This window comes from Oratosquilla oratoria, chromosome 4, assembly GCF_046742065.1.
Source record: "Oratosquilla oratoria isolate Oo_2021 chromosome 4, ASM4674206v1, whole genome shotgun sequence".
In the NCBI taxonomy this organism is placed as follows: domain Eukaryota; kingdom Metazoa; phylum Arthropoda; class Malacostraca; order Stomatopoda; family Squillidae; genus Oratosquilla; species Oratosquilla oratoria.
In genome coordinates this window covers 77,695,352-77,720,392 of record NC_134780.1, presented here as the reverse complement: position 1 = coordinate 77,720,392, position 25,041 = coordinate 77,695,352, and the positions used below count along the sequence as shown (strand labels likewise).

Here is a 25,041-nt window from a genome sequence, read left to right as displayed (position 1 = left end):
CCATTCCTCCTTTTCTTCCTCCTCCTCCTGCTCTTCTTCCTCTTCCTCCTTTTCTTCCTCCTCCTCCAGCGAGTTGCATTTGCCTTCGCACATTTCGACGCAGCTTTCCAGCATGGCAGCCTCAGAGATCACCAGTCATCAACAACCATCTTAATCTGTCCAATGCCCTCCCTAACTCTCCCTCTCCTCTCCCTCCCCCTCCTTCCCACCATCTCTCTACCTCCTTTTCTCCTCCATCACTCCCTCTCTCCTCGTCCCTCCCTCTCTCCCAATCTCTCTCTCTCTCTCTCTCTCTCTCTCTCTCTCTCTCTCTCTCTCTCCCTCCTCTCTCCATCCTTCTCTCTCTCTCTCTCTCTCCCTCTCTCTCTTTCTCTCTTCATCGCTCCATCTCCCTCCTATCTCCGTCCTTCTCTCTCTCTCTCTCTCTCTCTCTTTCTCTCTCTCTCTTTCCATAAAAAAATTCTCATTACTTTCAACCTCTGCTCTCCCACCTACCTTTCTGCTGCATTCCTTAAACCACCTCTTACGACTCCACCACTCCGGCGCGATATTACCCCTTAAGGACAGAAGCGCTGGTTCTCACCAACACCTTACTGACACCATTCCTCTCTCTCTCCCGACAGAGATCAGCTACCGTCTGCAGACGGCCCGCTGCGCCGTCAGACAACTCCTTCTTCACTATCTCCTGCCGTGGCTCTACAACATGGAGCTCGTGGACCCAAACCTTCCTCCTTCGACCGCCAACGGGAACATGCCCTACTACCAGGTACGTTGGGGTCGCCACCCCGGGTCGTCTCCGGGTCCGGGAAAAGTGGAGGATCGTTGACGGAGCTGCGAGGTGGGGGGAGGGAGTTAGGTGTCTCTCTTCATTGCGTAGCATCTTATCTATACTGGGTGGGTGGGTGATTCATCATGGTCTTTGGATCACGTGTTTCACTCGTGATCGACATCTATTTCCCTCCCGGAAGAGAGCTCAGAGCTCATATATGACCGATCTATGGGTAATGCTGTGAGTGTGTGTGTGTTTGTGTGTGTGTGTGTGTGTGTATTTGTGTGTGTGTGTTATGACTACTTTCTCGAGTTTCGCAGTGTCTGGCAACTCTCCACGGGCCTTCCTGTAGATCTCTTCAGGAAGAAACGTTGTATTGTGATGCGTAAGTGTTGGAGTGTTTGTGTCTCCGGTTAGCAAGAGGTGCCAGTTTTGTGGAGGAAATACAGCTGGGGACCGAATGTCCTCCCATCGGGGTTGCACCTCCAGATATAGGTGACGGAGGTGAAGAGCTTTAAAGAGCGGTCGAGAGATGATCCTTACCGACGTCTGTCTCGAGTCTTGCATCCTCCTACTCGCGGTTCGAGTCCTGCATTCCTCTCCGATTCCTTGTAATTATTTACCTGCCCTGACAGTCCGTGTACGTAGGGCAAAGGTGGTGTCTGAGGTCGGAGCTATTCAGCGCATTCTGGCGTATGCTCGTTATAACTTCTCTCCCCTGATTTTCCTCTTTTTTTAATCTTTTCCTTTTATTCTCTCCTCGCATTTCCTTTTCTCATTTTCTCTTCTTTTCCTCTTTTTCTTCCTTTTTCTCCTCGCTTCTCATTTTACTCTTTTCTTCCTCGTCTTATTCCCCTTTTCTCCCATTTTTTTTTTCACCGACTCCTTTTTTCCTCCTAACTTAATTTTCTTTTCTTTTTCTTTTTTCTTCTTTTTTCCAGCGTTCAAGACTGAAGACTTTTCGGTGTCTTTCTTCAGTTGCCCGTTTTTTTTTTTTTTTTTCTTTTTTTTTTTTTTTCTTTTTTTTTGGGGGGGGGGCTACGCTCAAGAGTCAGGTCCTGCCTGTTTAAGCCCCCCTCCTTCGCTCCCCAATTGCTTATGCGTCATTTGTAGCCGCAATCCGCCCCCCATCGGCTTTCTCTCGTTCTCTGGAGACTCCCAAGAAGAAGGACCAGCAGAAGCTTCTCTCGTTTCGTCTTTCTTCTTCTGGAGTCCCTAGGCTTCTTCTTTCCTTTTTTAATTTTTTTTTTCCTTTCCTTCATTCCTTCATTCCTTCACTCCTTTCTTTCCTTCCCCCTTCCTTCTTTCCCTCTTTCCTTCCTTCCTCCCAGCCAGTCATATTTCTTTTCCATATTTTCTCCTTTCCTCCATTCTTTTCCTCCCTTCCTCCTTCATCCTCTCTTCCTCCCTTCCCTCCTCCCTTCCTCCCTTCCCTCCTCCCTTCCTCCCTTACTTCCCTTCCCTCCCCCTTCCTCTCTTTCCTCCCTCCTTCCTTCTCTCCTTCCCTCCTTCTTTCTCTCTTTCCCTCCTCCTTCCCTCCCCCTCCTTCTTCCCTTCCTCCCTCCTTCACTCCCCCTCCTTCTTCCCTCCTTCCTTCCCTCCTTCCTTCCCTCCTTCCCTCCTTACTTCCTTGCCTTCCTCTCTTCCCTCCCTGTGTTCCTTGTTAGACCTTGTGCAAGCGCTCCATTCCCTGCAATATGTCTTCCTCAGTCACCCGCCAACTCGCCAGCCTGCCAGCCTATCTGCCTGCCTTCCGGCCTACCAGCCTACCTGCCAGCCTGCCTGCCTGCCTGCCTGCCTCCCTGCCTGCCTGCCTGCCTTCCTGGTTACTGCCTGCTCGCCGTTACCTTTCCCGTTTCTTCTTCATCTTCAAGCATACATACTTACATATATGCATACATACATATACGGTATACAAGCATACATACTTATAGATATACACATACATATATATACATACATATAAACATACATGCATACATGCGTGTATGCATGCAAACGTACATGTAAACGTACATGCATACATGCGCGTATGCAAATGTACATACATGCATGCATACATATATGCATATACATATATACGGTATACAAGCATATATACTTATAGATATACCCATATACATACATGTAAGCATACATGCAAACATGCGTGTATGCATGCAAACGTACATGTAAACGTACATGCATACATGCGTGTATGCAAATGCACATACATTCATGCATACATATATGCATATACACACTCAATTTCTTCCCCTTTTCCTCTTCTTTTCTTACAGTGTCACTTACTGCCAGCTCAACTCTTTCGCTTGTTTTCTTAATCCCCTCTTCCTACTTCCCCTCTCTTGACCGCCATTTTCTTTATTGTATATATTTATTTCCATTTTGCTTTCTCATCCCTCTTTCACCTCCCTCTTTTGTGCAGTTACAATATGGAAATTATTCTCTCTCTCTCTCTCTCTCTAACACCCACACACACACACACACACACACACACACACACACACACACACACACACACTCTATCTCACTCTCTCTTACACACACACACACACACACTGTCTCTTTCTCTTACACACCCAGACACACATACTATCTCTTTCTCACTCTCTCTCTTATATACACACAAAAACACACACATTTCTCTCTCTGTCTCATTCTCCTACACACACACACACACACACAGAGACAAACAGACACACACACTCTCACACACACACACAGACAGACACACACTCTCACACACACACAGACACACACTCTCTCTCACACACACAGACACACACTCTCACTCACACAGACACACACACACACACACACGCTCTTTCTCTCTTCGTTAGCAGGATTATTGTCGCTTCCTCTTCCTCTTCCTTCGTTTATCCTCTCATTTGTTCCTTTTTTTTGTTTCTCCTTGTTCGTTCTCGTTTCCATGTATTTATGACCCTTCGAGTCTTATTTTTAGACCTCGTTGTTGACGTCTCGGGGAAGGAATAAAGCCTCCTCAACGCTGAAACGAAGTTTTTTCAAAAATTTCGTGAAGAGTTTTTTTTCCGAAGAGTCTGGGTTCAACTGAATAGAATCGGCCGGCGTTAGCCAGATCGAAATATTAAGAATAAAAAGGCACGCAGGCTTATGGTTAAGTACGTTTTACTTCCGTCTCCCTACCCCCTTCTGTCTCTCTTTCTCTCTCTCTCTCTCTCTCTCTCTCTCTCTCTCTTTCTCTCTCTCTCTCTCTCTCTCTTATCTCTTTTAACCTGGGAAACCCACTCCCTCCTCCTTCACTCAAAACCTCCCTCGATCACATCTAAGAGGATGATATACTGACTTAGATGCAGTCGACCTCCAGACGATCTGTATCGTGATTGGAGGGTGACCTTCAAGTCGAGGAGGAGGAGGAAGAGGAGAAGGATCAAACTTCATGCCAAGAATCTCTTCGACCGGTTCAATAGAATTTTTTTTTTTTTTTTTTTCTTAATCGTCTGGTGGAGTCAATTATTGATGTTCCACTATTTCGACAGCCTCCATGTTTGGTTTCAAGTTTTTTATTTATTTATTTATTTTATTTTTATTTATTTATTTACTTTTATTTATTTACTTTTATTAATTTATTTATTATTATTTTTTTGTATGTTTTTATTGCTTCTCCTTCCTCTCGCCTTAGTTCCTCCTCTTCCTCTTCCCGCGTCGGTGTGTGTGTGTTTCGCTTTGATCTTCCTGTTTGTCGAGGATTTGGTCTCTTCCCTCTCGGCGTCTTCGCTGTCTTCTTTTCTTTTTCTCTTTTTGCTTTTGTTCCTTTTTTCTTTCTACTTCTCTACTTCTTCTCTTCTTGTTTTTTCTCTTTTTGTCCCTCTTTTTTCATTCTTCCTCTTTTTTTTTTTTGCTATTTCTTCTGCTTCCGCTCTCTCTCTCTCTCTCTCTCTCTCTCTCTCTCTCTCTCTCTCTCTCTCTCTCTCTCTCTCTCTCTCTCTCTCTCTCTCTCCCTCTCCTTCAGTCGTCTTGACGGGTCTGGAACACCTTCGCCACCTGCTATTTTTCCCAGTACTTCTCTTCGTTTCCTCTTCCCCCTCTTCCTCCTCCTCCTCCTCCTCCTCTCCCCTCCTCCTCTCCCCTCCTCTCCTTTTCTCCTCCTCTCCCCTCCTCACCTTCCTCTCCCCTCCTCCTCCTCTCCCCTCCTCCTCCTCTCCCCTCGTCCCCCTCCTCTCCCCTCCTCCTCATCCTCTCCCCTCCTCCTCCTCCTCTTCCCTCCCCTCCTCCTCTCCCCTCCTCTCTCCTCCTCCTCCTCCTCCTCCTCCTCCTCTCCCTACCTCCTCCTCTTCCTGTGCCTGCTGGTTGGTCGGATTTTGGTGACTCGGTCTTCATGGTCCAACACTCCTACTGGCAATCCTGGCGTCGTCCTCCTTCCTTCCATCTCTTCCTCCTCCTCGTCCTCCTTTTCATCTTCCTCCTCCCCCTTTCTCCTCCTCCCTCTCCCCCTTCCTCCTCGTCCTCTTCCTCTTCCCCCTCCCCCTTTCCCCTCCTCCTCCTCCTCCTCCTCCCTCTCTCCCCTTCCTCCTCCCTCTCCCCCTTCCTCCTCGCCCTCCTCCGCCTTCTCCTCCCTTTTCTTCCTTCCTCCTCTTCCTCCTCCTCCTCCTCCCTTCTACCTCCTCCCCCTCTTCCTCCTCCTCCTCCTCTCCTCTTCTCCTCTTCCTCCACTCTCCCCTTCTCCTCCCCTTCCTCTTCTCCTCTTCCCCCTTCTTCTCTTGCTCATCCTCCTCCTTTTCCTCGTCCTCTTCCTCGTCCTCCTTCTCGTCCTCCTCCCCTTCTTCTTCCTCCTCCTCCCCCTCTTCCTCCTCCTCTTCTCTTCTCCTCCTCCTCTCTCCCTTTCTCTTCCCCCTCCTCTTATTTCCTCCTCCAACTCATTTTCCTATTCCCCAATCTCCACTCCTCCTCCTCCTCCTCCTCCTCCTCCTCCTCCTCTTCCCCTTCCTTCTCGTCTTCCCCTCCTGCTCCTCCTCATCGCCATCCTTGTGGCTCCGGTTGTCATTTGCTACTCCATCACCTCTGGGCAGAGTTTTCCCCTCGACTTGATCTCGTCCATTTTTGGCTCTCAGACCTCTTCAGGCTCCCTCTCCTCCTCCTCTTCCTCCTCCTCCTCTTCCTCCTCCTCCTCCTCCTCCTCCTCCTCCTCCTCCTCATCTTCTTTAGCCCCACCCTCTATGTGTTTGATCTTTTGGCGTCAGCGTCTTGGTCTTCTCACTCTTCTTTTTCTATATATCTTCATAAACTCCTCCTCCTCCTCCTCCTCCTCCTCCTCCTCCTCCTTCTGTAGACTCAGTCTTCCCTCTTCCTTTTCTCTTGGGGCTTTCTTCGCCCGAAGACAGTCTTCGAGTCCTCTTCGAATTCGTCCCGTCTTCTTCCTCTCCTTCGTTTTATCTCCTATTATCTCCTCCCCCCCCCTTACGCCTTTCCCAACCCTGTTCTCCTTCCCCCATATCTCCTGCTGCCTTCCACCCTCCCCCCGTCCTCCCCCTGTCCTCCCCCCACCCCCCATAACCACCTGCTTCCTCCCTCACTCTTTGATACCGGTAGACATCCAATTTGCTGGCATTCTTCGCCGCAATCCACACCTGTCGCTGACGACCCGTCCTGTCTGCCGCTGGGGGGTTGGGGGTGGGGGGTCGGCTTCTGCTAGGAGAAGGGGGGGGAGACCCATCTCGGGTCCATCTACCTCCATTGGGACCCTTCTTGGACCCCTCTTGGTTTGGGGTCTTCTTTGCTGTGTTGGAGTCGCCGCCTCACGTCCTTCGCGCCTTCGCCCTGAACGGGGATTTTCGTATTGATTAGCTTCAGGTTTCAGTTCAATAGAGAGTCCACTATCTTGAGGTTTTTAATCGTATGTATCTCAGTTGCCGTATAGATGGCGGTGAGCGCTGTCTTCTCCTCTTCCTCCTCCTCCTCTTCTTCTTCCTCCTCTTCCTCTACCTCCTCTTCCGTCTCCTCTTCCTTTTTCTTCTGCTGCTCCTTATTTTCATCTTTTTTTTATCTTCTCTGCCTTTTATTTCTTCTTCCTCTCCTTCATCTTCAACCCTTTTATCTTCCAATCTTGTTCTTCTTCTCTTTTCTTCCTCCGATTTTCTTTCTTCTTCTCCTCCTCCTTCTCCTCCTTCCCCTTTCCTTCCTTCATCTTCTCCGCCTTATTCTCTCTCCTCCCTCCTTCTCCTTTTCTTCCTCCTCCCTCCTTCTTTTCATCCTACCTCATCTTCGCCTTCTTTTTCTTAATTTTCATCTTATTCTGCTTCTCCTTATTCTCCTCAGTCCTTCTCCTCCTCCTTCCCCTTTTCTTCCTTCATCTTCTCCGCCTTATTCTCTTTCTCCTCCCTCCTCCTCCCTTTCTTCCTTCCTCATCTTCGCCTTCTTCCTCTTATTTTTCCTCTTCTCCTTATTCTCCTTCTCTTTCTTCGCACCTCCATTGACCCTGTGACTGCGTGGGGTTTCCCTGGGCTGCATAGAATCTCCTTGGTGTTAAGCGCCTCATTGCGTGACCTCGGTTGACCCATCTTCGGATGGAAAGCGTGCCCCCGTGTCTTGCTTTCCACATGTATCATGTACGAGTACATCTTTGCTTTGTACATGGGCGATGTTGCCTTCAGCCTACTCTTATTTTATTTTATTTTTTTTTCTCGATTTCATTTATTTGTTTAGTTATTTATTTTCATGTTGTTTATTTTTCATTTACTTATCGGAATTATTTACGTTTTTACTTTTTTTATTTATTTTTTATTTATTATGTTTTATTTTATGTTATTCGTTTAACTTTATTTAATTATTTTATTTTCATTTACTTTATTTTATTTTCATTTATTTTATTTTATTTTCATTTATTTTATTCTATTTTATGATTATTAGTATTTTATTATATTTTATTTTATTTTATTCTTCCCCTCTTGTCTTTTGTACTTTTACCTACGTTTGTGATCGCTCTGTCATACCTAATAGACGTCACAGGTTTGGCAACAGTGGTACTGTATTTTTTCTTTTAATTTTTCTCCACTTTCTCTCCTCCCTCTCCCTCCCTCTCCCTCCCTCCCCCTCACCGCCATCCAGGTGGAACGTAATACAAACCATGCAAGATCCGTCGATCATTTTTATTCTTTGTTACAACATTTTACCCGTCTCTGTTGGTGGTATATATGTATGTATAATGTTGAGATGTTCTGACTGGCTGACGTGGGTGCGAAGAGAGGAAAGAAACGACGGATTTTATTCATGTCTTCCCACCCACGTGTGTGTGGGTGTGTGTGATTCACTGTTTGATCTTGGGTCATATGTTGGACTCGTGATCGACAGGTAGTACCTCCCCGGATGAGAGCACAGACATATTTAGCCCGAACTGTGTGTGTATGTGTGTGTGTGTGTGCGCGTTTGTGTATATATATATATTCATACATACACACACATACATATACCAAAGGCTTTTTCCCCCTGACAAGGGAGGTAGCCAAAAAACAAAGGCATAAAAACCATTCCCACCCATTCCATCCCTAATACACTCCACTCCCCTCCACCCACTTCCCTCCCTCTTATCTTGGCACCTCCTGGATGACAGGTCATCCATGCATCTTGTCCATTGCCCTGGGTCAGAGGCAGTGACTCAAGATACAACACATCCACAGGAAGGCCGCTTCATTAAATCGGCGACCCCCCTCTCCGTATATTTATGTGTGTGTGTGTGTGCGTGTGCGCGCGCGCGCGTCGTTACGACAAATGGATTCACAAATTCCGTCAAACCCTTGCTCATGCAAGGGTTCGAGTCCCACTGGCGGAGTTCGTTAATCCAAACACACACACACTCACACACACACACACACACACACACACACACGCACACACACACGCACACACACACACACACGATCAAATCGATATACAACAGTATGGCAACATGAAATCCTCCACAACTCACTATCTTGTTAATCTTCTGGACTTCTTGCACAGCCACTTAGACAAGCGCAATACTTCTCTAGCCTTGACCTTTATTGACTTCAAGAAAGCGTTTGACCTTGTTGACCATAACATTATCATCTCCAAAGCCATACAACTGGGGATCCAACCACACTTGGTAGCATGGCTAGCCGACTTCCTGACCGGACGTCAACAGGCAGTGAGGTACCAGGGAACGACATCCTCCCTCCTCCCCCTGACCTGTGGGGTCCCTCAAGGGACCAAGATGGGACCACTGTGCTTCCTTATCCTCATAAATGACGCATTAATGGACACCCAACATAGATGGAAATACGTCGATGACTGCACAGTTGGCATTCCCATCAACACCAGGCAGCCTGACTTTTCTTCACTACAAAACATCCTAGACAACCTCAAAACGTGGACTGAGAGCAGCAATGTGACAGTTAACCACAGCAAGACCGTGGTCATGCATGTTTGTACATCCAAACAGGCGGTGGCACCACCTCAACTGTCATAAGGAACCCATTCCCTTCAGGTGGTCCAGTCCGCCAAGCTACTAGGCATCACAATAGACGACCACCTTAACTGGAACTAGCACATCAACAACATCATCAGGACAGCCTCCTACAAACTCTTCATGCTGCGGAGATTGAAGTCCCTTGGTACCCCATCACCAGATCTAAAGGGAGTCTACACCACCTTCGTACTCCCCACCCTCATGTACGCCTCCCCAGCCTGGTCATCATCACTCAACATCACACAGAGGAGCAAATTAGAAAAAGTACAAAGAAGAGCGTGCAGAATTATCTTGGGTAGTCGGTATGAGGGATACGAACACGCCCTCACCACCCTCAGCTTGCCAAGATTGTCCGACAAACACAGTGAGGCACTGAATAAGTTTGGACAGGACCTAATGCTACACCCACGTCGTCGTCACTTCCTCCCACCTAACACCACAACCACCCGCCATGCAACTCGGCATTCTAACAAAATCAAGCCCATCAGAGCGCCGAGGACTGACCGATACAAGAACAGTGCCATTCCATCCATTGTCCGCACAATAAACTCGTTATAAATTTGAGACTAAGCATATCACTCTAATAATTACTATATTACTCATAAAAGTGCTCAATTGTATTATTGTCAGTGTATCACTGCTATCTCAATAAACCTATTATTATTATTATTACACACACACACATATATATATATATATATGTGTGTATATATATCTATATATATATATATATATATATATATATATAATGCATGTTTATTACACCCACACACATACATTGCAATTCATTTTGATGTCAAATCCAATCGACGCTCAGTCGTTTTTAATTATTTGCTCATACGTCTATTCTCTCTAGCTTTGCTGCCTCTCTTTGTGTTTTACAACTAAACTCTTTGTACCGATTTTTCCTTTACGAAACCAATTTTCTTCGACGCCCATCCTTACTCGCTCTTCTCCGGCACCTTTGCCCCTTGTGTTTGGACTGCAGCTACCGGTAGCTATTGAACTCGAGCCAGTGCAGAGGGAGTGTGAAACCAACGCCTCACAGTGTTCTCATGTCCTGATGGATAGGAGATCCTTCGTCGCATCCTCCCATTTCTCTTTCTTGGTGTTTGTTGGTGCACGTATTTCATTTATTTTCTTTCTTCCTTTTTTCCTTTCTTTTCTTTTCCTCGCCCACTTCACTTCCTCGCCTTCGATTAAGACTTCTGTCTCGCCTTTTAGATGATTTTCATTTTTGATGACGTTCCAAAGTCTTGGTGGTATTGCTTCAATCAAGATTTCTCACATTTTAGTCGTGTGTGTGTGTGTGTGTGTGTGCGTGTGTATTAGTGCGCACGCGCGCGCGTGTGTGTGTATGTGTGAGTGTGTGCCAAACTCTTGGTGATATTAATCCCAGTGTTAAATTCACCAAACTATATATGAGCTTCAGGCCAGTTGTCCACCCCCTCAGGGGTTTTATTCAGCTGTATGTGTTTAGGTAATATATATATATATATATATATATATATATATATATAATATTTATATTGTATATAGGATGCGTAATATATATGAAAGCAAAAAAAAATATATATTATATATAAATCTATATTATGTAGTCTCGTCGATCAAGAAGGACCTTCAAAATGGGGGGACACCCGCGTCTTTCTTGACAGGAATCTTTCTTCGGAACGAGATATGTCAAAATGGCTGACATCTTATTTCCTCCTTGTTGAGATTGAGCTGACCCCCCTTTTCTTCCTCTTTTTTTTTTTTCTTTTTCTTTTTTGAGTGTTGTGTCACGTATCTCTCCTGTCTTGTTGGGTCTCTTATCTTTTATTCAGTGGTTGAGGTGGTGGAGGTCAGGAGAGGAGAGGAGAGGAGAGGTGGGGGGGGTGATGGAAGTAGCCTGGAGTGTTTGCGCTCTTTCCATTCCAAAGGCTTCTCAGATGAGAGTAATAATATTATGTTAATATTGACTTTACTTCTACTACTACTGCTATTACTAATAATAATCATAACTTTGAAGCCACTACTTCTTAATAGTAATAATGATAATATGGATGCTGCTACTACTATTACTAAACAGTGATAATTATAAAAGGTTCACAAAAACAATTATGATAATAGAAATAATAATAATAAAAATAATAATAATATAATATAATAATAATATAGTAATTACATACTACTACTACTACTGCCACTGCTGAATAATGATGATGATGGATAAACGAAAGTCTGTTTTCAAACTGTGTTTGTAAGAACGCCCGCCTTTCCGTGGGTTGGGCCAGTAGCCTCCGTTCTGTAAACACTGCGTGTGTTGACCTTACGAAGTGTGCGTTGATTGCCTTTGCGGTCCTAATGCCGCGTTTACACCGAGCCGAGTCCGGGACGATCCTTCCCAAATGCTTTGAATTTGAATCGCTAGAATTCTTCGTTTACAGCGTTCTAGACATCCCAAAGAAATTTTCAACAATTCTAACATTCGTAAAGGCTAAGTTCCTTCCGTTTCACCATTCATTTTCTCAATACTATATGACGCAAAGGTAATTTGACATTTTAATCTTCGAAAAACGAAAGAATGTAACCGACGTCGTTTGTAATTTGACATTTGAATATTCGAAAAAACGAAAGATTGTAACCGACGGCGTTTTCTGTTCTAACGAACTCGCAACGGTCGAGAAACGACGTCGTTTGTAATTTGACATTTGAATATTCGAAAAACGAAAGATTGTAACCGACAGCGTTTTCTGTTCTAACGAACTCGCAACGGTCGAGAAACGAAAGATTGTAACCGACGTCGTTTGTAATTTGACATTTGAATATTCGAAAAACGAAAGATTGTAACCGACGTCGTTTTCTGTTCTAACGAACTCGCAACGGTCGAGGAGAATCGGTCGAGATTCGGTGTAAACGAAGCCTTAAGAAGAGGAGCGTTTTAACAATGGACTACAAACCACCTCAATGGCTTCCCAGGACATCCTTTTTTTCCCTGACCAAGGAGAACAATAAAAGATAAATAGATAAGTAAATAGATAAAGGGGAACTGGGTCACGCCTTGTTGCATCTTGTCTTCTGACCCCTATCTCTTCATCTCTTCATTTTCTTTTCTTCACACAGAAATCTGTATGCATTGGTCGCGCATTGTTTTACAGCTTTCTCATTTGATTTCATTGAGCCCTCTGCCCCAGTCTCTCTCTCTGCCTCTCCCTCCCTCCCTCTCCCTCTCTCCCTCTCCCTCCCTCCCTCTCTCCCTCCCTCTCCCCCTCCCTCTCCCTCTCTCCCTCCCTCTTCCATTCCCCATTCCCTATTCCTAGTTCCCCTTTCCTTCCACCCCACCATCCCCATCCTTAACTGGGAAAGGAAAGTTATCTAACTCGACTCTCAAACTCACTCTTCCCGCCGCCCAAGTTTGTGGGTCGTAAACGTTTTCTTTTGGGTTTTCTTGGCCGTGACGTCGAGGTGCAGGAGGCCAAGAATTAGAGAAAGGTTGAGAGACCTCTGGCGGCAACTGGGCAAAGGTGGTTTAGTGCTCTTGGTGACGTCTCCTTGATCCTGAGAGCAAGTGCGGGTTGGCTACATGGCTACTATTCTGACGTGGGTGGGATGAGTTTTTTTTGGATGGATAAAATCGCTTGATGGAAGACAACAGAAATTGACTTTGAGATTAAAGTTTAAAAAGCCTTTGTAACGAAGGGACCAACTCGTGTGTGTGTGTGTGTGTGTGTGTGTGTGTGTGTGTGTGTGTGTGTGTGAGCGTGAGAGTGTATATATATATATATATATATATATATATATATATATATATATATATATATATATATATATAGTCGCTCTGTGTGAGAGAGAGAGAGATTCACCATGGTCTTGGATCACGTGTTGGACTCGTCATCGACAGTTATTAACCTCCCGGATGAGAGCTCAGAGCTCGTATGACCGATCTATGGGTAATACTGTGACCTTACACGCATACACACCCCCAACTCCCCGCCCGCGAGAGTTGGAGTAACAACCCGTAGCGCAGCGATACTGAAATTACTTCAGCCCTGGGCAGGATACAAACCCGGGCCGCCGTAGTGGCAAGCGAGAACTTACCACTGCGCCACGAGGTTGTGTGTGTGTGTGTGCATGTGTGTGTGCGCGCGCGCGTGTGTGTATCGAGCAGTGCCAATATACGCCGCAGCGGAAGTCAGGGCGGCCGTCGACTTGACAAGTGGCTGCAAAGAGCCCACAATACACAGACTCGACGTTATCCGTGTGGTCACTCTAATCCGTTCAAAGCAGTTTCTCTTCCTCGGCCATCAGCTCCTCCACAGGTGACCTGCTATCGTCCATCCATACATATATGAATGAACACATGCACATATACATCATATAATGTGTGTGTGTTTTCTTCTTTACTTGTGCTACACTGGGAATTACTTTAACTTCCCACCCTCACCACTTTAAATTCGTGCTCGTGTGCCACCTCAAACCGCATCTACTTTAGTCATTATTCTCCCCTCATCTCCGTTTTCACTCCTTTTGAAGTGTGTCTTCATTCACTGCAATCATTGAGTCCTCTCAGGTCATCTTTATTGTGGCCCTCCAGCCGTCCCCTATATGGTGTTTCATTCTATCACTTGGTGTGTCGTGTCCTCTGAACCCAACATTTTTCGTATCCTTCAACCCATTCAATCCTTCGTAAATCATTTCACCATCCGCAGTTATGTCCATATTCATCATTCCTGGACGCATGTCATTTCATTGATTCCCTCATCCTCTTCCTTCTCCCTCCCTTCCTCCTCCTCCCCCTTCCCCCACCCCCACCCGTCCCAATTTCGTATATTTTCCTCCCCACATTCCCGCTGTTATTTGCATTCACTTCCACCTCCCCTACTTCTCCCTTCCTCTTTCTCTCTCAGTCTCTTCGAAAATGTCCCCTTGCTCCCTAAGTATACTGTTTTTGAACGTTTCTAGACAACGTGCCATCCACTGTAAACCGGCATAAATAAATTTGCCCTCTTTTCTATCTCCCACGTTTATACTCCTCCCACCTATTCTGAATTTATTAAGCTGCCATAGCTCCATGTAGGCATAACATACATATATAATATACGTGTATGTGTGTGTGCGTATTTACATATATATATATATATATATATATATATATATATATATATTGTGTGTGTATGTGTCTACTATAATAAAGTAGTAGCTTCTGTCTGTTCGCGAACTCCTAGGGTTTTGGAGATAGTCCCCCATAACTATATATATTTTGATACCCTATCACTCCAGGTACTTGGATAACTATATGTCATTAAAAAAAAATTAGTTTGGCTTGGGTTAAGGGTTAAAGGGGTATGGTGGGGTAACACGCCACTACTGTAGTTTCTCCTTACCACGATTGGCATTTTGTGACAAAAATTACTATGATTAAACAAACCATTGTATGTGCTCATAAATATTTTTTATATTTGTGAAATTAATGTTGCCACAAGCTATGATAGCCTTTGTAAGGAGAAAGCATGTAAATGTAAAATGATTGTATAATTTTACCAAATGTTTGAATATTGATTATTTTTTATTTGGTTTTCCGCGGGCGGTAACGTACTGGGTCTGCCCCACACCTATCATAACTCTAACTTCCTTCCATTTCATTCTTTCCTTACACTAACCCTCCAAATCCCCCCTCCCCCCTCTCCCCCATTTAACCTACCCTGCCCTGTACTACTACTACTACTCGGGTTCACGAAGACAGAACGAAAAAACGTAGTGACTGAACAACTTCACACCAGGCTTAATGACTCCTTTATGGGTCGATAGTCTTAAAGTAATAATAATAATAATGTTGCTTTGAATTTATACATTGAAAAAATACTGTTTTCACATTTTCATGCGTTACATTTTCCATTGAGTTATATTGATACGTGTAACTTTTCTCCACAAATTCTATCAAAATTAAAACAATCAGCATTTGCCCGCAGCAACGCACGGGTAATTTGCCTAGTATGTATATATATGTATATATATATATATATATATATATATATATATATATATATATATATATAGTGTAAATATGTGTATATATACGTATATATATATATTATATATATATGTATATATATATGTGTGTGTGTGGAAATAAACTCTCCTACTGGGATTCGAGCCCTCGCCTGAGCGGCTTGCTTATTATAAGGCGAAGACCGTGCCACCACGCCATTCTGACCCTTCACAACGGAACGACTTAGTTCACGGACTAATCATTCCGCCGAGGGCACCCGGGTGAAACGTGATACGTACTGTATTTCATCAAATCCTTTATGCAGGCTAGCCTTCCGACAAGCATTTGTGTTATTATGACATTTGGAAATAAACTCTCCCACTGGGATTCGAATCCCAGTAGGAGAGTTTATTTCCAAATGTCATAGTAACACACACACACACACACACACACACACACATATATATATATATATATATATATATATATATATAATGTATACTGGCTGGGGATATTCTCATATGCATACTTTGTTGAAATTGATAGCTATTGTTTATCGTTTTCACTAAATTACTGTTTATATGATATATAAACATGTTCCTATTCTCTTTTGAAAGTTTACATACACACACACACACAAACATATATATATATATGTATTTACACAAGTATATGGACACACATTGTGTACTTGTGGGAGCATCCTTTTTGCAGCACACATACGAGCATATATGTTTCTATTTCTGTAAACATCACTCATTTTCTGTTTTCGTTCTTCCCCCATTCGTTCTCACATTTTTGCTTTCTTATGTTACCTGTATCAGTTATCGCCTCCTCCCTCCCTCCCTTCCTCCCCCCTCCCTTCCTCCCTCCCCCCCTCCCTTCCTCCCTCCCGCCCCCCTTTCCATCGCCTCTTCTTCACTCATTCCCTGCTGCTTGCAAACGCCCACGCCCTCAAGAATGAGGCAGTCACGTGTTCTTTGCCCCTCCCTCCCTCCCTTACACCCCTCCCCCCACCTACCCCACCCCGATGTCAGGCAGGCAAACAGGTCCTTCCGTAAAATCAGAAAGGAAATAAGGACGAAAGGAAGATCGAAAGATCCTACGGGAAGAGGTCTAAGGAGGCGATGGGGCGTTAAGCTATATAGATTTTATTGTGGTGAACGAAAGCAAGGGTGGTGGTAGTGGTGGTAGATGTGGTATTGATGGTGGTGGTTGCAGTGATGGTGGTGGTGGTGGTGGTGGTGGTGGTGGTGGTGGTGGTGGTGGTGGTGGTGATGGTGGGAATGAGAGGGACTGCAGCAGGAGTTAGCTGCCGTATCACCAGATGGTGACACCTAATTAGCGGTGACCTTATATGGCATCATGATAGCGTCTTGCTCTTCGCCGTGACCCCGTTGCTCCTCAGCTGACAACTTGACCTTTAACCTGCATGGCTGGGACATCAACACCTTCCCCCCCGTCCCTTTATGTGTGCATGCCAGGACTACTATTAGTACTATTTTTCTTTTTCTTTTTATTCTTTTTAGTGTTTTCCTCCATTTTTCTTCCTATAATTCCTCCTCCTCCTCCTGCTCTTCCTTTTTCTACTTTTCCATATCCTCCTCCCGTCCCTCCACAACTTCTGTTCCTCCTCCTCCTCCACCTCCTCATTTTCCTATTCCTACTCTTCTCCGTATCCTTATGTTGTATCCTAATAATTCTCCTCTCCCCAATTCTCCTCCTTTCTCAATCCTCCTCTACACCCTCCTCATCGTCGTTCTCTTCGTCACCGTCCTCCTCCTCCTCCTCCTCCTCTTCCCTGTACTCTTCCTCCCTCTCCTCCTCTCTATTCCGTTGCTTTTTTTTTTTCGAGCAACCGTCCTCCTCCTCCTCCTCCTCTTCCCTGTACTCTTCCTCCCTCTCCTCCTCTCTATTCCGTTGCTTTCTCTTTTTTCGAGCAACCTTCGGTGAGTAAATAGTCAGTCCCTCTCCATCATCCTGGGTTCTCCCCCCCCCCACTTCTCGAAATTTTGTTTCTGCCGCCCCTCCTCTTTCTCTCTCCGTCCCTCTCTCTCTCTCTATCTCTCTCCGTCCTCTCCCTCTCTCTCTCCGTCCTCTCCCTCTCCGTCCTCTCTCTCTCGCTCCGTCCTCTCCCTCTCGCTCTCTCCCTCTCTCTCTTGTCTCTCTCTATCTATATATATATATATATATATATATATATATGTATGTATATATACATATGCAAAGTAGACCACTTGGAAAAAGAAATTAACGAAGCAGAGCGCTTTCGTATATTACATCTTCAGTGCACTAAAGATGTGATATACGAAAGCGCTCTGCTTCGTTAGTCTCTTTTTTCAAGTGGTCTACTTTGCATAAGTGAACACACGTACCCGTGTTCTTATTAGCATATATATATATATATATATATATATATATATATATATATATATATATATATATATATACATACATATATATATGTACATATATATATATATATATATATATATATATATATATATATATATATATATATATATATAGACTTCTGGGGAACACGTCCATCCCCTTCCCTCTCCTCCCGTCTCGTCCCCCTGTGATCTCGGAGCCTCGCCAGCTTTCTTCTTTATTTCCCTTACTGTACTGCGATCCTTCCCTTCCTTTCCTTTTATTTCTCTTTATTCCATTTACTTCTCTTCTCCATTTCTCTCCCTTCCCTTCCCTTACCATACCGTACCTTACCTCAATTTACCTTATCTTACCTTCATTTTCATTTTCTTCCTATTCCTTCCTAGTCCGTCCCTTCCCTTCTCTTAACCTCCTTTCTCTTCCCATCACTTCCCTTCCCTTCTCTCTCCTCCCTTTACTTTCCTCTCTTCTTGTTTACCTTCCCCTCCCTTACCTTCTTTTCTCTGTTCCTTTCTCTTCCTACCCCTGCCCTCTTTCTTCAACTCCCTTCCCGTCCCTCAGAAGCATTTCACGGTAATGTCGACCATAACGTCCCATGCCAGCTCCCAGACCTACGATGTCACTCAGCTAGTCGTGCTCGTGGAACTGCCACAGATGGGGGTAGCTAGCCATTATGTAAAATGACCGTTGACAAACATCGGCGCTGCAAAACATGAGTGTTATATGATGTTTGCTTTGATTTGATCACCCCATATACTATATATACATATATATAATATATATATATATATATATATATATATGTGTGTGTGTGTGTGTGTGTGTGTATGTATATATATATATATGTATATATATGTATATATATATATATATGTATATATATGTATATATATATATACATATATGTATATATATATGTATATATATATGTATATATATGTATATATATACATATATATGTATATGTATATATATATATATATATATATATATATATATATATATATATATATATATAAACACAAAACTCCCCATCCCACTCATACACAGAGGGGATATGAGAGACTAATGGTAGGACAAAGCCCTATCGGTTGCGGGAAGCCGCTGTATTTTTTTCAGGCCGCCATTGAATCGCCTCCCCGCCTAGCAAAAGCTGTCGGGAACCAACCTAGCAAACCCGCAGCGTATACCGGGACTCGAACTCACCACCACCTGCTCATGAGATCAAGACGGTATCCACTGGGCTACCGCGTAGCGATATATATATATATATATATATATATATATATATATATATATATATATATATATATATATATGTATATTGCTACGGCCTTGTGGTCTCGTATAGCAACGTCTTCCGTAATTGATTCCTTTATGCTAAATTATTTGATCAGATTCTAACTTGTGTGGAGTCATAATCTTGCCAAAGCCTAATAACCGTGGAATTAAATCATCGATAATTGCTCGCTCATTTGACCATGTGTATGCGTGTGTACGCGTGAAGGCGTGGGGAGTGGGCGAGAATTTATGGGGCTGTTTGTGTTCCCATGAATGGCGCCAATGATGGGGAAATTTCATGGGGCGAGGTTGTTCGTAACCCATTCACCACTGTAGTGGGGTCATGTGTGTTTTTATTATGGTTAACGTTAGACGATTTTGATCAGGTTAAGGAGTGTTATCGTAATAAAAAGGGAGGGCGAGTAGAAGTAGTAGTACAGTTAAGGACCACAATTTGACTTGGTGACAAAAGCTAAAAAGCTGGTACAGTTGTAGCCCGTGGTATCTGCATTAAATTCAAGCTATGTAACCAGTGCTTTCACCATGGAAACGGTTGCCATCTTGAAGTTTAATTTGGCCGCTCATGAGACCTGAGATTCGCAATATCTTGGCTCAAAGGTGCCATAAAGGGTTGATTTTTCGTGTCCCGACACACATTTTAGTACACTGGAATGCATTTTTGAAAATAAAAGGCAAATGCCTGACATAAAATTATAACAAGCATGTATTATACCACAATTTGCTATGTTTAACTGGAATCCATTTCTGAAAGTAAAAAGCAAATTTTAAACAATAACTTGCATTGATAATACCCGAATTGACTATATTTCAATATGCAGATTTATCAGAATTGTGCAATTTTTGACGAAAGCAAGGGAACTGGTGTAACCTTACATATTGTAGCAACCATGGAAAACTACATCACAACACACGTCCACGCCCTAAGGCGACCATCACGTGATCAGTGCGTGAGAATGGCTAAGTAGCCAGAAACCTATATCCAACGCACACATACACCACATCCCCAAATAAACCCGAACACAAATTAAATCACAAGAAACAACCACATAATAGAACTAAACCTTTTATAAAATAACCTATGTTTAAACCTTCCATTTGTAAGAACATGGCTAAAATTGTAAAGATGTTAACTCCCCTCACCAACTGCTGACCTCAGTATTTAAATGGTATATTAACCAAGACCGGACGGGGGAGTAGCAGTTCGTAGGTGAACGTAGATCGAGGAGGATCTATGTCGTGTATTTGAAGTGCCAAATGTAGGTGAGAAAAGGTACAGGCTAGTTTTATTGCCATACTAGTTCACCTGCTAATACACTAGCATATATATAACCAAGCTATACATATTTCTTTTGGCAAAGTACTCACTACCATCACTATGAAAACTGGTATCTTGAACTTTAAGGTACTAGCTTTTTCTGCTGTCCAGGAGGGAGAGTCTGGCTAGCGTGGCTTCTTGCTTACCGTCTCGGAGTGAAGTGACGCACCTCTAACCCCGGTGACTTTATGATTGGGTAGCTTGGGTCACGGGCGTAGGGTCTCGGCCAATCATCTCTCCAGAGCAGCATCCACGTGACCTAGCCCCGCAGCTTGTGGGCGGAGCTTATAGTTGCCCTACGCTGGGTCTGCTATCACACAAAGCACAAAGAGCACTTTGCTCTTCCAAATCTCACCACATCAGAACCTTACAATATCTTGTCTCAGAACCACCATAAAAATATGATCCTTCTCTCTGAATATACATTGAAAACCATTTCTGGCATTGATATGAAATTGCAAGACACCAAACAATGACATGTATGACTAACACCATAATTAGATTCTTGTTAGACATGCAACATAGACATTATATTCTGGCACTAAAGAAAATCATACAAAATAACTTTTTGCAAGGATTTGAAAATATATACATTGTCATGATCCTACTACCAAAATAATATTCTCAAGTGGACACGGCATACATCTCAAGAATTGTTAATTTTCACCGCATCCACCACATTTGCAAAGTTCTGTGCACTGAAAGAGGAGTGAGTGGCATTTACATTGTCCCCTTCACCCCTTTTTTGTCAGTTATCCCGTGCCAGTTCGTGGCATGATGTTGACGCGTCAGGCAGGTCTGTCCAGAATGGCTTCCACCCAGAACCCTCTTTACTCCACCCCCAGAGTCCAGGGCAAAGGAGATGTAGATCAGATACGAGAGCTTGAAACCATATATATCCTGCTTGGTACACAGCTCTCTTTATGTGCTGACTTAATGCTGATTTGGTTGGTGGAATATGCTCCATTGCTGAGTGCTCAGGTCCGGCTGTACATGACAATGATGAACCTCTCAATTTCACCGAAGACATGTGTTTCAACATTATCAGGTCTTGTTGCAAAAGCAAGGAAAGCGTCGGTTACAGTGGGACACGCCTCACCAGGCAGACTTTCCACAACCAAGGAAACTTGATACCGTGTCGCACCCAATAAGGTTATGGAATACCGTAAGATCCTTCGATCTCAAGACCAGCTTCTTTACAATTTCGTGGACAACAATATGGCGAAATTTTGCACTAGTACCAAAACTAATCTTCAGCTTATTTACTCCAAGAGCATGAAAATGTCCTTCTGCCAACACCATATCTATATTTTCAGTGCGGATAGCGACCTTTGCAGTCATTGTTTTGCAAAGTGTGCCACATGCAACATAATGTGTAAGTCTGCCTCTTCATGTGTGCATGGCTGCAGTGTCACACAGTGCACTCGGGTCACTACCAACAACCGTCTCGTCCTGTGTGCTCAGAACCACCTTTCAATTAGCGTTGTAGGTTTTCACTCTGATAAATACTAGAACAGTTCCTCTGTTCTGGTCCGATCCAAGAAAAGTTTCCCATTTTTTTTTTCTTTCTTTCTTTCTTTGAGATAGCTGATTCTGGAAGAGCACACTGTCTTTGACTAGAACCACTCTGAATCCAGCGATTACGTGAGGATTGCTTGGTTCTTCCAGGAAAGTATCTATCCCAAATAAGGTCGATTCTGCTGACAGATATCACTTGGGAAGTAAGGTAATGAATAAATATCTGGTAAGCGTAATCTTCAAAGTTGCGACTGTAACGTTGCTTTAGCATATGGACAACAGCAGCCGCAGCATCAATCACCTTTGCCTCAGCATTAGGAGCATGATACGATAAGGGAGGCAGTTTTTTTCCAGGCGTTCCAGTAAATCTGACTTATTCCTTGCCGGGGTTGACCCATATCTGAAGTGGAGGAAATTCCTGGTTTCATGTTCAAAGAACTTGTCAAGATCCAATTGCCTGGATTCACAAGCAATGTAAATCCTGGAAAACAGGTTTCACTTTGTATTCATTAATGTATATCGTTCCTTGTTTCGTGACAACTGCTTCATAGGAGGTGAGCTGAAGAATGGCAATTTGTTGTCACAGTGTCACTTAGTGGCTTATTCGGCTTTCTCTGAAGACGATCCTCAACATATTTGCGGTACTGCTTCTTATCTGTCTTCAGTGATATATATTATTTGCACGACATCAGTGTTCATAACGACTTTAGTGTCAAGAGTGATCTCCACCGTCGTCAAAGAAAGGATTTCTCATCTTCTCCAACGTAGAAAACAAGGGACGGACATCTTTGGCAAAAAAAGTCTGGACACTACTCTGTTCACGGTGTGCTGCTGATTTTTCGTTATTGACTGAATGTGTATTTTCTTCAAACTCAAACACAAGACGAGAGCTATCTAGTCCAACCACCATCCATCATTCAAGAGCCTGTAGATTCTCTATCAAGCCAAAAGCACCACCCACACCCTTAATGAGAACATTGGGCTCTTCTTGGCATTGGCCCATTGGCATAGCAGAGAAGAGTTTCTGGGTTTTCTGCAAAACAAAATTGCCACCCAATTCCTTGTGGACACCAGGATGTATTACTTCAAGGTTGACCATGTCTAAAACGTGTGCAGGTTGCATCTGATGTTTGTGTGGTCGAGTGACATGGCGAGTTGCCAGTTCTTATTATCTCCGTAGGCTGTGAAACTGTAAAGACTATATGTATTTTCACGGAAGAGCAGCAGCATTGTTGTCTTTGAGACAAGAGTATCCTATAACTGAATTTCATATATTTAGTATTTTTTTTTATTAAATATATGTATATAGGATATTTATATTTCATGAATATAATTATTCTATATAATATGTTTTGCCTACAGACATTATATAGCCTTGAAATCCGTTTTCTGCGGACCACAAGGTGATTTAATCTATATAGCGTCTTCCGATGATAAAGAGCCCTCCTAGAAAATATAGGTTTAGACACTAAGATCACCTATTGTTATCTACAAAAAGAGATATCGCCGACTAAAATTTTTCTATAGAAGCCATTTTGAAATTCAAGATGGCGGTCTGTTACCAAGGTGATAGTGATGGGTACCTAGCTTGTATTTGACGTACATACTATTGTTTACATCTATGCCAAGTTTCATATTTTTGTGAAAAAGTGCACAGTTGTTTCCTTTAACCGCTGTACTATAGAGTGAATGTGTGTGTGTGTGTGTGTGTGTGTGTGTGTGTGTGATTCACCATGGTCTTAGGTCGCGTATTGGAATCGCGATCGACAGCTATTACCCTAACGGATGGAAGCTCAGAGCTCATATATGCCCGATTTGTGTGTGTACGTGTGGGTACGTGCGTTCCTGTATGCGTTTGCTCACGTTAGTACTCCACCTACTTCCACAAATGTATGATGTTACGTGTTAAATCGATAATTGCTCGAGGAACGGAAATTAGCTTGATATTTTTTCGTTATTTTTTTGCTGTTTCTATTTTTAATGGAATCTATATATATATATATATTTTTTTTCTTTATATTTATTTTTATTTGTTTATTTCTTTATTTATTTGTTTATTTCATTTTATTTTTATTTATTTTTTATTTATTTATTTTTTCTTTATTTTATTTACTTTTTTTTTTTTTTTGTCTCGCGAACAATCATATCAAGTGGAGCTGAGATTAACCTTTACGCTGAATTCAGATTCAAATATATGTTTTAGAATTTCTCATGTCAAACATGATATTTGACATAGCTAAATTTTACAATAAATATGTAGTGTATATTGCAAATAAGGTTGGTATTACACTTAACTCTAAATACAGAAGTGTATTATTTTCAGAGCCCTTACATGTCTACGAGTTAGTGCCACCCCGGGACAAGGTTCTCAGTGACGCACACACACACCCCATCCCCCCATCCCCCACCCCCTTCTCCCATCACCACTTCCCATCTCTCCCATTCCTTACTGCCTATTATAGCTATTGGCTTGCGAAATGATTATGCAGATTTTAAAAATGCTATTTAATGTCTCTATTGCAGAATAGACAAGGGGGAAAACATTCCATATTCTGTTGATTCTAACGCAAAATTTGTATATTACGGTAAAATATTCAGGGCTCCTTTGACCCTGTTTTTTATTATTATTACAATTATTTTGTCAGACTTGTGGGCGGTATGTCCAGACAAGAATTGCCGCCCCCCCCCCTAAATGTGCCTCCCCCAGGGCATATGCACCCTCCCACCCCGATTTTTCTTGACTGATTCAGCATCATAAAAATTCATCCTTTATGTCCGCCAATCATTTCCTTCTTCATTGATGCCGCTTTTCCATGCCCAGGATACTTTCTGTGGTTCTCCTCTTCCTCCACCTCCCAAGATTTTCTGGGAAAAGAATACAAGTTCGAGTCCAGAAAGAAGACTTTTACTCGTCTTGTGTTCCATCCCAGAATTTTATGTAATACCACTAGATTATTTGCATAGTTTTCAGGCCTTTAGTTTTCCAGACCCTCTTAAATGGTTAATAACACATCCTCATTATTATAACGGTGGGAGAGTTAAGTTACATACTGTTGACAAAGAATCTTTGCATAGGAATGAAAACATGTTTTCATGTCCTCGCAAGATTTTTTCTTCAGGTCCTTGTTGGCTCCTTCACCTAGACCCGTCCTTTCCAAAAGAAGCCATAGCATTTCAGAGAAAATGAAAATAAACGTTTTTTTTTTTTTTCCATCGTTTCACATTTTCCATGGAACACTGGTACACATGTGCTTTTCACTGCCACCCCCTACCCCCCACGAAAAAAAAATCGGATGGAGTAATTTCAAAGA

General features: G+C 43.1%; 1 protein-coding gene across 13 annotated transcripts in view; it reads left to right on the top strand.

The window, feature by feature from the left end:
• Window positions 1-25,041, top strand: part of fry (microtubule binding protein furry) — a 478,406-nt gene that overhangs the window by 335,736 nt on the left and 117,629 nt on the right. For all 13 annotated transcript variants that reach the window (XM_076184431.1, XM_076184430.1, XM_076184427.1 and 10 more), the window contains one exon: window positions 624-766. In XM_076184431.1, the coding sequence (XP_076040546.1) occupies window positions 624-766 (143 nt within the window). The remainder of the gene's footprint in view (window positions 1-623; window positions 767-25,041) is intronic.